The sequence below is a fragment of the Daphnia carinata genome, chromosome 2 (assembly GCF_022539665.2).
Source record: "Daphnia carinata strain CSIRO-1 chromosome 2, CSIRO_AGI_Dcar_HiC_V3, whole genome shotgun sequence".
Classification (NCBI taxonomy): Eukaryota; Metazoa; Arthropoda; class Branchiopoda; order Diplostraca; family Daphniidae; genus Daphnia; species Daphnia carinata.
This window is the reverse complement of record NC_081332.1, coordinates 3,212,757-3,226,276: the sequence shown is the minus strand read 5'-3', so window position 1 is coordinate 3,226,276 and position 13,520 is coordinate 3,212,757. Positions and strand designations below refer to the sequence as shown.

Here is a 13,520-nt window from a genome sequence, read left to right as displayed (position 1 = left end):
CCGGCAAACAAAATGAACAAAGGAAAAACGGCTTCAGCAAGCGATCAATCCGCAAAAAGAGACATTTTTCCCAATGTGCACCTTGTTACGTAACCTGATCTGCGTCTCCTTCTCGCCCTTTTCTATATCGTACTCGTCTACAGTTAGGGGGAAGAAATAAAAAGACGATTCTTTCTTCGATGATAGTGTCGCCCTTTCCCCTGATATAAACTCTATCCCTGTTCATTGTAAATGGCAGGCCACTCATCAGAAAGGATGGGGGGGGATCTTCCTATATTGAGAATCTAAGGACATCAGCAAGAATGAAAAAAGGGCGGGCGAAAGACATCAAAGACCAAAGGCTCGATTCGTTGCCCCTGCCAATAGCCATATAATGCTGGCCTACCGAAAACAGTTGATTGTTTTGCCCACGCGCTTCCTGCCCAGTCACGATCCCGCAGCAATCAATAAAACAACAGCTTCCTTTTCCCTTTCTTTTATTTATTGTAGTGACTTTAGCGCGCGTGTGTGTGAGTGTGTCGGTTGACGAGAAGAAGAATTGGAAAAAAAAAAAAAAAAAAAAAAAAAAAGGAGAGACATGTCAACTCATTAGGTCGTTGATGTATGGAGCAAAGCGGCGGTGAGTTGCTGTCGCCGAAAAGTCATTCAGCTCACGCACAAATGTTGCCCACCGTTCGTGTGCAAGTAATTGAAGATTACTTCGCTGACCTACAGTATACAGTATATACTTTAAGACTTAATTTTATTTCGCGTCTTTGTATGTGTGTGTGTGTTCGAAAGCCAAGGTTTGGTGGACTTGCAATAAAGGTTCCCAATTTACTTTTCTTTGCTCTTTTTTTTCTACTGTGCCCGGCAATCAGTGGATGTACAGGCTGGACTTCACTGCCCGAGTATTGAGTTTCAGAATACGATGGGTTTTATCCATTGGAAGAAAAAATAAAAGAAGAGGGCGACTCGAACTGCCCTGACCTCGAAAATAAGTCGATAATTGGTGACGTATACAATGTGGGAAGTTGTGTGGAACGGATGCAGCTGGGGTTAATGCGATTATTACAAGGCTCTGCATGTCGACAACACGCAGTCCTTTCTGAAAAAAGTAAAGATTCTTTTCTTCTTTTCGTTGACGAGGGAGAAAGAAACGACAGTAATACAATTTGAGCGAGCTGTAAAATTCAAGTCGTACGAAATGTGGGATGGAGGAGTAAACTGTCATATCATTTGATGCGACGTGAGATCAAATCAAATATCACAGGGAAAGGCTTTACATGAATAATTAGTAATTAGGGAGCAATGGGGTCGACTTTCAAGTAGAGTTTCAAATAGTATCGAAAACATGATTGATGTTTGCGAGCTGAGCCAACCTGCGTGAGGCAAAGTTGACATTTACAGAGAATTAAGGTAAGAAAGTTCGGGTTTCAGCCTTGCAAAGTTCATGAATTTCTTTTTGTTTTAGATTTTTCTTTTTACGACAGAGATCCTCTTACACATCGATCATGTATAAGCTTTCGCCCAATGAACCGAACTAAACAAAAACCAAATGTCGGAACTCCGCACGAAAATATATATAGACTCAGGCATTATTATGTGTATCATAAAAGGAAAAAAAGCAAAAGACTTTTTCCGTTGACTTTTCAACTTCTAATCTGTGCCACCAAGGAAAAGTTATGCCTGGAAATCCTGGAAGACCTTGAACTGAATTAACTAAAGCTCTAAAGCACTCTGTATGCCATGTTTGAATAACTGTTCACAGAATAAGCAACAGTGAAGCTAGGGCATATTTGCAAAGGAGAGAAAAAAAGAAGCCTTTCAAAGCAAACACTCCAGAAAAGATTGAATAAACCAAAAAGATGAGGAAAGTGTTGAAAAACAAAAGAGTAAAACAGATACAGTGTACACCTGACAAATAGCAAAAGGACAAGTTATTTTGTTCTGGCTCTCAAATGGCATACGGCGATAAATAAACGAATGGATGAAAAACAAAAGTGTGGCAAACTTACCCATTTCAGCGTTGGTGTGTGTATCTTTCAGCCGTTGTATCAAGTGGTAAGTTGTTGCTGCGTTTTCCCTAAACGTTGGCAATAACCTGCATGCGATTTTAACTAGCAGACAACAAAAGTAAACAACAATTTCATGATCGATATTTGCAAGTGCCACCTGGTGAGCCTAAGAATTGTCTCATTTAAAAATTAAATTATTTGCAGAATTAACAGAAAATAAAATGAATCACCATGAACATCGATTCGAAATGGTATGTATTGAAGAACAACATCATTCATATGTCATCATCGCTTTGGTATTTTGGGGAGGCTTCAAACAAAAATGTGAACCTGTTGATAGATCGGAAGGAAGAGAAAAACAACCTGGGGTGGTACAATAGTGGAATTCAAATGATGATTCTGACGGGACTGTAATTTTTTTTTCCAATTCCAAATGATGACTAATGTTTTTTTTTTTTTTGGACACCTGTCGCAGACAATAATAATGTATGTACACAAGACGATTGATGAAATGCAAGTGATGGGAGCTTTGATATTATACTTAACCGTACAATAAAAGAATATAACAAAAAAAATGGGAAGCTAAAAAAAAATAGAGATGAGATTAAAAGAAGAAAGAAAAAAATTCCCATTTTTGTTCCATGATTTGCAAAAGAAAGTTGAAATCATTTCAATTTGGCAAAACAAACGGAATTACAACTCAATTCCAAAACGGCCGTGTTGATTGCAGTTTCAAACGATGATGATGCATAACGTTGCTGCCTCATTAGTCAGCCTATATAACCCTACATTCTCACGCTTCCCCCCGCACTCTTCCACAACATAACCACGCCCTCCTCCCCCTTAAGCTAACAGATTGCTAGATCATGCACACTAACACTTGACAAGGTACGAGTTCTTTTTTTTGTTATATAGACACGTTTTTGTAAGAAGGATTTTTCCATGAGTGAACGAATAAAATGGCCGCGTGTCTGTGTGTTGGGAACAATTAAAGTTGGAAAAGAAATGATTCGTAAAAAGAAAACGGCAACAAAACACGCATCAAGATTTCCTGTTTGGATGAGAAGTTTACAGACGCCGGTTGTTCATGATTAGTATAATAATGACGGCCAACGATCGATGTGAGTAAATAGTAGTACAATAGAACAAAAGGGGAGTGAGGTGGGACGCATGTTTTGCCTAGGGAAAAATGATGGACTAGACGCGTGTGTACTAGTAATGGATGCATATCATAAGGGGATCAGAGGCGGGGCAGACATGAATGAATGGTTATTAATGAGATAGATAAGTACGTCGTAGATGCGTGTAGTTATAGATAAATATAAAACTCGATTTTTTTTTTGGATTTCTTTTTTCATAATTCTGGGCGTTTGTTTAAAAATCGTACAATTCCCCGCCGTTACGTGACTTTTTCTTAATAGTCCCTCCCAGTTTCCATCAGTTTTGTTCTCTATTCGTTACTTTCTTTTTTTTTTTTTTTTTAATCGAGGGTAACATGATGGTTAAAAATACTCGACAAGACCGCGGAAAACGGAAACTGATGGGTTGTCGACGCTGTCAATCGAACGTAATTCAGAAAAAAAAAAGAAAAGAAAAGAAATGAAATGAAGTTTCAAGTGCTCGACTCACGCACTCCCCTCTTGTAACTCCACCGCAAAAGTTTCACAAACTGGTCACGCATGATGATTGAGGATGATCACGTGACCCAAGCGACTAGGCGGTAATCGAGCCAGACAAATCCTAGCGGAAGAAACAGCAGAATAGAGCGGATCGAATGCGACGAAACTCCAGCGTTGCTTTGCATGGCAGCCGGTCGTTCACCTGATGATATTCGCACACAGAAATTATACCAATCAAACAAAAAATTATGACTATAAAGCGGAATTTATAAAAAAAAAATCTCTCATAAGAGCCAAACGAACGAAAAACAGCTATAAATAATAAGATGTAAAACCTTGGAGGACGTGAAGGGTGACAGATGCCGGGTCAGCGTTGGACGGCGTGCACGAATATTTGCCCGAGTCGGAGAGACGGACTTGGCGAAGCAGCAGCGAAGTTGAAGTCACTTGATTTGTCTTATCCGTCACGATGGCGACGCCGCCTCGTGACGAGTCGTGTCTCAGCTCCTTTTGACAAATAAAAAAAGAAAGAAAATGTGTATTCTTGATTTTAAAAGAAAAAGAGAACGGGAAACTAGCTTTCTCGTTATATATGGTGCAAAGTGAATATGGGAAACATCAGCATTCAGCCGTGTGACATCGTCCGTGTACAATGAGGCAAAAAGAAAAGGATGAGAAAAGGAAGGCGGGGCGTTAAATAATAATAAAAAAAAAGGCGAAATTCGCTGGAAAGAATTCGTCAAATGTCACATTTTGGCGACGATAATATGCAGAGTATTTCTGTGTCTGAGAGGAGTGAAAATGACTGAGTGGCTTTCTAGTATGCAAAGTATTCGATCACGTTTGGATGATTAGCCAAAAATCGGAGTGGAAACGAAACGACACGACGACGAATTTCACGTTTTCAGACAGAAACATTTTCTTTAAATTAAACAAAAAAATCAAAAAAATCATTCATTATTGAGGCTTACTTGATCGTGATGATGCCAAAAGACGTACTCTGGCGGTTCGGGACTATACTGGACGATGCAAGTCAGATTGACGTGACTGCCGACGTCGACGTGGAACTCGGGTCCGCCCAGAATCACCGCCTTGGGAGCTGGAAGCGTTCACAGAAGATTTTTTGTTTTCGTTTTTTTTTGTTTTTGTTTACAACAGTACAGTATAAACCAAAGTTGAAAGGAAAGTCGAGCAGTTTTCATTTAAGCAAAAAAAAAAAAAGTTAATTTAAAGAGATGGAAAGATTAACAAATGCTAATATCTGCTCATTTGAGTAATAGTAATGATTTTTTTTTCTGAAAAAGGAAACGATGAGAATTTAATGATGGAAGTCATGTGATGTACTTCAATCAAAATGCGGTAGGCGAAAGTAGAGAAAGAAAGACAGAGAGGAATAAAAATAAACTATTGTAAGCGCAAGAAAAAATGAAAGTGATGTTTCAATAGAGTAACAGCAAAAGTGGCAACCATAGTAACAAAATGGAACTCAATTAACTCAAATTACTGTACTGGGCGAGATTCTTTTTGCCCAGTTTGGATGACTTTGATCCGGTGGCCGCGTGACCCTGATCACCGACAGGACTGTCATCTACACATCAACAAAAAAAAAAAAAAAAGGGGGAAACGGAAAAAATAGTAACTGAAAAATTTTGTTGGCTGAAAAAAGGAATGAAAGAAATATTGACATTAAAACATAAATAAGAAAATAAACGAAAAAAAAGAAGAAATATTATGCAACTAGACGTCAAAACGGGGAAAAAATGGAAATAACGAGCGGGAGAGCTTAGTCTGTCACACACACAAATACGAAAAAAAAGGGACTATAAAATTGCTACACACCCTAAAAAATAAGGAGTCGACATTAACGGGATCGTAACGATCGAGCAATAAAAGTAAATCAAGAAAAGAATATTGCAAAGCCAACAAAAACAAAAGAAACGGTCTTTACATGTTTCATGGGTGCGTATCGTTCATACATAAACAAGTGCACGCGACCTTGCAGCATTATACTTTATGGCAATCACCCTCCTCCTTTTTTTTTTTTAAACAGAAACTAGTAGTAGGCGCCGTATATTAACTTTGAGTAGAGCGTCGTAAATAAAAATTGTTTACTGTTTTCCTAACCACAGTGTTTTAAATCTCGTAGTTTACTCTTGAAATTATCAAGAGGTTTCATTGCAATCGAAATAATAGAGCACAATCATCATTCATTTAAAGTTAACCTCTGCAATCCCATAGGTTGTTTTCGTTTTCTTCAGACGTTTCATGATGGCAAACACGCACGCAAATAAAAGACCAAATCGCATTCGACGCGTAAAGACAAACGCAATCTTTAACTCCGTAAAAACCCTCACTCAATTCGGTTTTGCTATTGTTTTATTTCGGGTGATAACTTTGTGCTTTTTTTGCTTTTTACACATTTTATACGCAAGGGGACACGTTACCTTGCTGCCATTCGGGATAATATGATAACCCTTTATTTCGGATACATTTTACGATTGTCAACTGCAGTTGCAACACACAGTCAGAGAGCCCGTACAATAAATTTTTAAAGTAGACTTTCGCTCTTTTTTTTTTCTTTCGTTCTCTTCGTCCTCTGCAAAAAAAAAAGACTGACGTCGCGACGTGAGTGTCACGACCATAAAAAGAAAAGGCGGAAACGCAAGCAACAGCCGAAAACGACAGTTTTGTTTCCTTTCGTGAACGGCTTATAAGTTGGAGAGCAAAAAAAAAAAAAAAAAAAAAAGGAGGTCTCCTTTCCTAATGCAGTGTGATATATTGATTCTATCCAGTAAGGACGCCATAAAAATAAATCAAAAACTACTTGTCAATAGCGTACCTAATATACGCGAGCGATGAAATAACAGTTCAGCGTTAAGACAAATAAAAGAAACTAACCGACGACATTTAATCGAATGAATTGACTGCGATGCGGCTGAGTGGATATCTGGCATTCGTATAATCCGGCGTCTCTGGCTTGCGTGAATTTGATTTGCAGTGTCCAATCCTCGGACGGGCGCGTTTTGACAATGCTGAAGCGCTGGTCGGACGCGTACGTGTATCGACCGACTGTCAGGATGTGGACGTCACGATGTCGGATCCAGCTCACCTTTTTTTTTTTTTCGTGAAAAAATAGAAGAAGATGATAGCAAGGCATTGGTGTTAGTGCATGATGCGTTCATTATTCATAGCATGGCGACTAGCAGGACATTTCGGGAAAAAAAAGGTAGGCATGTCCTTCTGCACTCAGTGAACGCGTGAGTCAAAAAGAGGACCCCCTCTTTTTTATTCGATTGCACGACTGACGAAAATATATATATATATATATATATAAAAAGGGGCAAATCTATAGGGTCCCGGGCTGACATCTATGCGCTGCCACATCTTGTAACTGACGGCCAAAAAAAAAAGACATTTGTCAAATAAAAACGTGTTCGCTCTTTTTTGCCTTCACAGCCAAGATGGCGGCTTTTCCTGGAAGTGAACGTTGGGAAAATTTTTTTTTGTAAGACAACCTCACTGCAAAAGCGCCACTCCTTTCTCTTTTTCTCCTGCACTGAATAGATAGGAAATGATACCCAAGTATTCTATTACATTACTTTTTCTTTTTTTGCCCCGCCGTCTACTTCAACTTGACTTGTTTTCTTGTTAACCACAAGACGAGACACACACGGACGTAGTATTGGCATGTGCTAGCATTATTGATCCCATCCAGAACTAACCAACTTCTTGATTTCGTCACGTAGACATACTTGTCTTACCACTTGAACACACGTAATCTGTCTAGCTTTCATTTTTCAAGTGTGTTTTTTTTTACAATTGTCAAAGTCAATTGAAAAATGAGCTAACCTTTCAATCGGCTGGTTATAAATCTAATTTTTAATCGAAGGACATTGGTCAACTGGAATTGACGTTTGTTCCGCAGAACTGTCATCCTCGTCCGTGTATCCGATATAAATCCACGACAATCATCAAAGGGTGAAATTCGTTTTCAACTTATTATCGAGGATGTTGTCGTAACTAGTGAAGCGAAAGCAATCCGATCCTCCAGGTACAGCCGTCAGCCAACAACGAGTACGATGGGTTTTTCTATTGACGAAGAAGCCTACCCTCGAACGAGGACGGCAGCGAGCCAATGTTAACCACTAAGATTTCCACTGTTTGTTGCCTTGAGCGAGTGGCACTGAAGAGAGAGAGGCTCCTTTAATTGGATCGAACACGATCCGCTGAAGTCCCCTTGACGCTGTACACACAACACCCATCTGTGTGTACATGCTTCGATGTCGATTTTTAAAAGGATATTTTCCTGTGACACACTGTCTGTTATGATCGACTGGCAACAAACGAAACAAGTTTTGTCATCTTAAAGAAAGAAGTAACAAAAAAAAAGGGGGGGGGGGATGAAACAAATCAAAGTTAAAATAATAGGCCTTGTGGTTGAAATCACAATGGGTTACCCTGGCCACTAAATTGCCATCACGATGTGGTAAAAATACAATAGCCGTTAAGAAAGCATCCGCTTTTCCATACTATTTTTGGTCCCCCCCCCCCCCAACCTCCTTTTTAAAAAAGATAAATTAATGTTTAACAATAGTTCGAGTTCCCGACATTGCAACAGAGAGAGAAAAAAAAAAGGGACAGTTCATAAAGTTAAAGCATGGCCAATCAAAAGCCATAACAATATTTTTTGGGCCGGACAGGATGCTCTAAAGCGTTAGCTATTCCGCAATCTCGAGAAAAAAAAAGAATGGGATGTGCTCTATAAATAAATAAAGGTCTTTTCTTCCTCCGCTTATTTTCACGAGTTGGTCATTTGTTCCACTAACAAACAAGTCCGAAGTTTGGAAAATAAAAATAAATAAATAGAAAAAGAAAAAAAAACAAAAAAACTAACTGTTCTGTTGCCAAGGTAACGGACACGGCAGTGCAAATTGGCAGTTCGACCGACGAGGACAGTCACGTTGCGTTCAGTTGTCGGATCGAAAAGCGGACCGGACTCGCTCCCGGGACTGGCTGCAGGGCCGCTCTGATGCTCGTCCGTGTTGGCCGAATCCAATCCCATCAAACCCGTTGACAGGTCCATCTGTGACGGAGTGGCTACGTCGTTCAGTTGCTCTTGTTGCGGATGCTGCTGCTGATGGTAGGGCGCGTCCGCCTGAGCCAGCAAAAGTCCGGCTGGATCCGAAAAGGAAAACGATTTGTTCGCTTCCGTTTTCTTCTCAATGGCCGCTGTTGACGCCACCGTCGCAGCTGCTGCTCCTTGTTTTTGTAAATCAATCAAATAAACGTCATCAGAAACACAGAACAATCACGCCCTTTTTTTTTTCTTCTTTCGTAATCTACAGCGCCACTCCATCAACTTCTAACGTGATATTAAATTTAGCAGTTGCCTTTTGCTTTTCGCAACACAGCTTTCCTGAGCCAATATCAACAATTCTTTTACATTAAGAAACGCGTGACGTGCGGATATTTTGGCCATGACATTCGTGTTTTATCATCTACAAGTTATAAACAGTTTTTGGTTTGGTTTGTTGTTACTGAAGCGAAGCCTGCAACTGACGTAACCTTGCAGAAATGAAATAATTGCGTCTGCGAGCTCAAGTCCAATAGCGGACATTTTACGCACTCGTCACGGCACACGTAACAGTTTTTTAGAGTCCCTTGAGTCAATTGAATTTGCGACTGAAAGTCAAGACAGCTTCTACCATGCCCTCCCTCTAATATTAGGAGAAAACGAAATGCAACGTCGCATTCACTAATCCATCGGACGATTTCTCGTCTGACGCTTCTTGATTCGATTCCCGCAAGTTTCACGCGACAGTCTCTGAACGTCATCTCACTTTTCACCTTGCGGGATTGGTCTGACACGGTTTGACAGATACTCTCGGTATACCCATCGCCCACCCGTACGTACATAATCAGTGGAAAGCGAATCCCCCCCCCCTACTTATATAAAACTACTATGGATGGACGTTGCAGCGTAGTCAAGTCTTAACGGATATACGGGCATCCCACGCGATTTCCATACGCTATCATATGACAAGGTAGTAGGGAACTGGCATCTCAAGCACAAGTGAATAATAATAATAAAAAAAAAAACCATGGAATCATCTTCGCCTTGTTGACGTCATACAGTCCAATAATGTCCCTAGTTATACGGGGAGATCGTATCTGTACGGGGTGCGTTATTATTATCGGTTGTTTATTTCGTTTGATATACGGAAGTTTTTTCCTGGACGTGCCAGAAAATGAGGCTCTATCTTTTTAAATGTATTACATTTGCTCTTTTGCCAGCAGCGTGCCATTGTTGCTTATTGTGTCCTTGGTTTTCACTGCACGATCGTCCGCCATCTTCTTTCCTCTTCTTCTATTAAGCTCCTTTTTCTTTTTTTTCGGCTTAAATAAGACGTAAGTGACAATGCGCAACGCTACGCTTTAATTCAGTTTCTGCTCAGTTTTTTTTTTTATGTGTGGGGCATTCACTATATACACTCGCATCACGAAATGCATCTGGAATTTTATCTCGTCCCCGCTACGCACGCAACACGGACGTATCACGCGCCGGGCTTTTCTTTCATCGACCTTCTCTTGCTGCTGCCGCCGCCCCCCTGGCTTATGCATACAAAATACATCTAAATTTTGATGTCGACCTGCTTAGTAAGCATTTTTTTTTTTTTTTTTTTTACATCTTTGAAAGTGTGAGGGCCGAAATTGAGTGGCGCATACGTCTACAGGTAACTCAATGTGCGTGAAAGCGAGAGGGCGGAATGAAATGATGTAAGAATTCGATTGTGTTCTAGTTCAAAAGATGTTCCATCCCTTTTTTTTCTTCCTGTTTTTCCCTCCCTTTTTTCTAGCGTTATTTCGTTTCATATCATTGTCGAAGCTCTTGCTTAATTGGAAAAGTGATACTCGAGCTCGCTACCTACCATTACTCTTTCACTAACTCAATTAGCCATTTTTTTTTTTTTTTGTATTCCTTTTTTTTTTTAAATTTTTCGCTCTTGTTTTACGACAGCTCCCCGCTCTTGAGAAAAGGTCTTAATGATCAGAGAGTGCACTTTGGTTTAGACTCGGATTACAGCGCTCCCCCGTTTGCCTCCGCATTCGACAATGATTATTCCGAGCCAAACTGTAATGCAGCTCGCGCTTCAAGCGAAAGCTACCAAATGAGTAACCCATTATGCTGAAACCTGGGGTTGAAACACGCCGCGAAATGATCCGAGGCATCCGATCAAAAATGCCGAGATTTGCGCAGAAAACTAATTGATCGTTCGCGACTTTGGTCTCGTGAATGACGCTGTTACGGTGATTTTGATTCAACAATTTCTCTTGCTATGAAAGGATGTCTAAAATGTTCGCAACAATTCACTACATTCTTGCCCATTATTACTCGGAATCAAATTCTATTACAGCCTCTCCCCACAAGAAAAAACAAACAAACGAGAGAATGGAACACGTCATTCACAGACGCTCTACGATGACGTTTTGAATCAGCCTCCATAAGGGCGTGGCAGTATGTACGCGACGACTACGTCAAACATATTGTGCGTGTGTGCGAGTCTGGAATGAAATGCGGCGAGGGCAAGTGCAGCAATCAACTTTTGGAAGGAGTTAAACTGCTTTCTGAAGACAAATGCCCTAAACTTGCAGAGTACTTCATCCATAAACATTTAATATATGTAATTGTGTGCGTGTGAGTGTGTGTGTGTGTGTGGAAACAGTGAACTGCAAACTAGTCACATCTGCATACAAGAGCTCAATCATGTTAGTTAAAATATAAAAAAAAAAGGAAAGAAAAGATGTAGAGGATGCCCTCAAGTTTAAGATGCTGCTTTACAAACTACACTTAGAATGTCTTCGGGTGAGGGTTTAAGTTTCTTGGCAAGTGTTCCACACCAGAGGACAATAGTCAATCAATTGGATGAATCCAATGAGGCGCATCGTCCTGGCAAATAGACACGGCGGCCTGGAGTACGTTAAATTTCACTGGAGCCTCTCGGCTCTCCCCCACATTATAATTTCCGCCGCTTCTGCACTATCAGAGGCGATAGAAAAACAAACGATCCGTGTGTGGGGGGGGGGGGGCGAAGAAAAGGAAAAAAATTGTTGAATAAACATCGAAACCACACACCACGGAAAAATCGATGGCGATCGATTTCTTTTCCCTTTTTTTTTTGCACAAAAAGAAAAATGGCGTCATTCCAAAGCAAACGAAGGGAATAGCGAGACGTCTAAAAGTTCGCACTACAAGGTACAAAGACAAAAAAGGACGCTGACAATTTGCCCTCTAACTAACAAAAGAAATCGCAGGAGCGGAACAGAATGGCGACAAAGTTTTACGCTGAGAAACAACGTCGAACGGGATCGATATCTCGCACGCCGCGAAAAATAAACAGTCAATAAAAGTGCGGGACAAACCGCGCGAATGACTCCCGCAAAAATGGTGAACGAAGAAATATAGAAATTGTTGACATACCTCGCGAGAGAGACGCCTGCAAAATGATGCAAAAGACGCACAGCGGCGCTAAAGTGCTCTTATTCATCACTTGGAGTAAAAGGGTCTTGTTCCTCATTCTCTTCATTCGTTCGTCTGGCCCGATGTGCCCCTTTTTTTTTTTTTTCTTCTTTCCAGCTGTATTGAAAATGTCGGCAGAAGGGGAGGTCTACACTCCCCTTAACTTGTTTTTCTGATTTCTTCCAGCGATGATTATCTTTAAAGGTCCGTTGGGCCCAAGTCGGTTGAGATTGCTTTTTCCACGTTACCCGCAATCTGTATAAATAGAACAGAGCAAAAAAAAAAAAAAAAAAAAAAAAATGTTTAGCAACACATTCAGAAAACAAAGGGGCTCTCATAATAGGCGTAGATGCCAAATTTTAATGTCGCTAGAAAAAAACAAAAAGCAAAAACAAATATGGGCAAGTAAAATCTGTTGGCTAAATACTTTCGACGTCATTATCTCAATCATCGACATGATTCAGGCGGTGCTGCGTCTGTTCAAACGCTTCGTCGCCAATTGGGAAAGTATTACGGACGTAACGTCGGGACACGGCAATAGTTGCAATAATTCAAAAATAAATAAATTAAAAAAAAAACAGTGGAGGTGGGCAAAGCGGACGAACTCGAAAGCCATCGTCTATTTCCAACTTGCATAATGTAGCGGGGCACGCCGTGAGACAGTTAACTATTTCACGGCGAAGGGAAAGATGACGTCAAAAAAAAAAAAAAAACATTTTCTACCGCCATGTTCATATTATTAGAACCGGCTGCTGTGGTAGGGGGGCAGGTCTTTACAAAGAAAAACCATTTTCGCCTTGTTCTCTCTCCGTGTGGTGCGTAGCCAAAAATAGGCTATAGCTTTTAAAAAACACAAAAAAAAAAAAAATGCCCAGCCATAGTGACTGTGTTCTTGTAACGTAGTCGACCGCAAAAGTCGACTCCATTACGATAATTAACGCCCTCTTTCTACGGAACGGAGGAGGTGGTGTCCATAGGTCAGACGGACCGAGACATCCACCGCGTCGTTGGGCACGCAGATAATAATACTAAAAAATATATATATCGAAGACTCTTTTTCTTTTGGCTCGAGAATCGCATGTGCCCTTCACAAAAAAAAGGTAGCCAAATCACGCGGTACCGCCCGTTCCCAGTTGATATTTGATGCATCGCCCACCATCCCCCCCTTTTTTTTTTTATTGAAATGTGTACACGGCCGTTGATTTGCATAATGGGCTCGTCTACTTTTGATATCATTGGAAAATACAATTTTCCACGCGTTTCCCTCGGATCAATACACAAGAAATGAGTTGATTATTATTTTTCTTTCAAATCGTACATAACAACTGCGCTAGACGTAAGGTAGATCGGGAGCTGATTACAAAAAAACAAAAAAAAAAAAACAAG

General features: G+C 40.4%; 2 protein-coding genes across 3 annotated transcripts in view; both read right to left on the bottom strand.

The window, feature by feature from the left end:
* Window positions 1-2,235: 2,235 nt before the first annotated feature.
* The window catches only part of LOC130689371 (fibroblast growth factor receptor-like 1), a 21,476-nt gene continuing 10,191 nt past the window's right edge, over window positions 2,236-13,520 (bottom strand). The window contains exons 2-8 of one of the 2 annotated variants that reach the window (XM_057512332.2): window positions 12,096-12,389; window positions 8,511-8,875; window positions 6,515-6,725; window positions 5,121-5,204; window positions 4,588-4,715; window positions 3,952-4,123; window positions 2,236-3,818 (exon numbers count right to left, since the gene is read on the bottom strand). In XM_057512332.2, the coding sequence (XP_057368315.1) occupies window positions 3,694-3,818; window positions 3,952-4,123; window positions 4,588-4,715; window positions 5,121-5,204; window positions 6,515-6,725; window positions 8,511-8,875; window positions 12,096-12,201 (1,191 nt within the window). In that variant the 5' untranslated portion in view covers window positions 12,202-12,389 and the 3' untranslated portion in view covers window positions 2,236-3,693. The remainder of the gene's footprint in view (window positions 3,819-3,951; window positions 4,124-4,587; window positions 4,716-5,120; window positions 5,205-6,514; window positions 6,726-8,510; window positions 8,876-12,095; window positions 12,390-13,520) is intronic. The other variant, XM_057512333.2, reaches the window with a different exon arrangement.
* The window catches only part of LOC130689370 (tRNA (guanine(37)-N1)-methyltransferase-like), a 23,626-nt gene continuing 20,066 nt past the window's right edge, over window positions 9,961-13,520 (bottom strand). The window contains exon 3 of the mRNA XM_057512331.1: window positions 9,961-9,970. The gene's annotated coding sequence lies outside the window, so the exon portion shown is untranslated. The remainder of the gene's footprint in view (window positions 9,971-13,520) is intronic.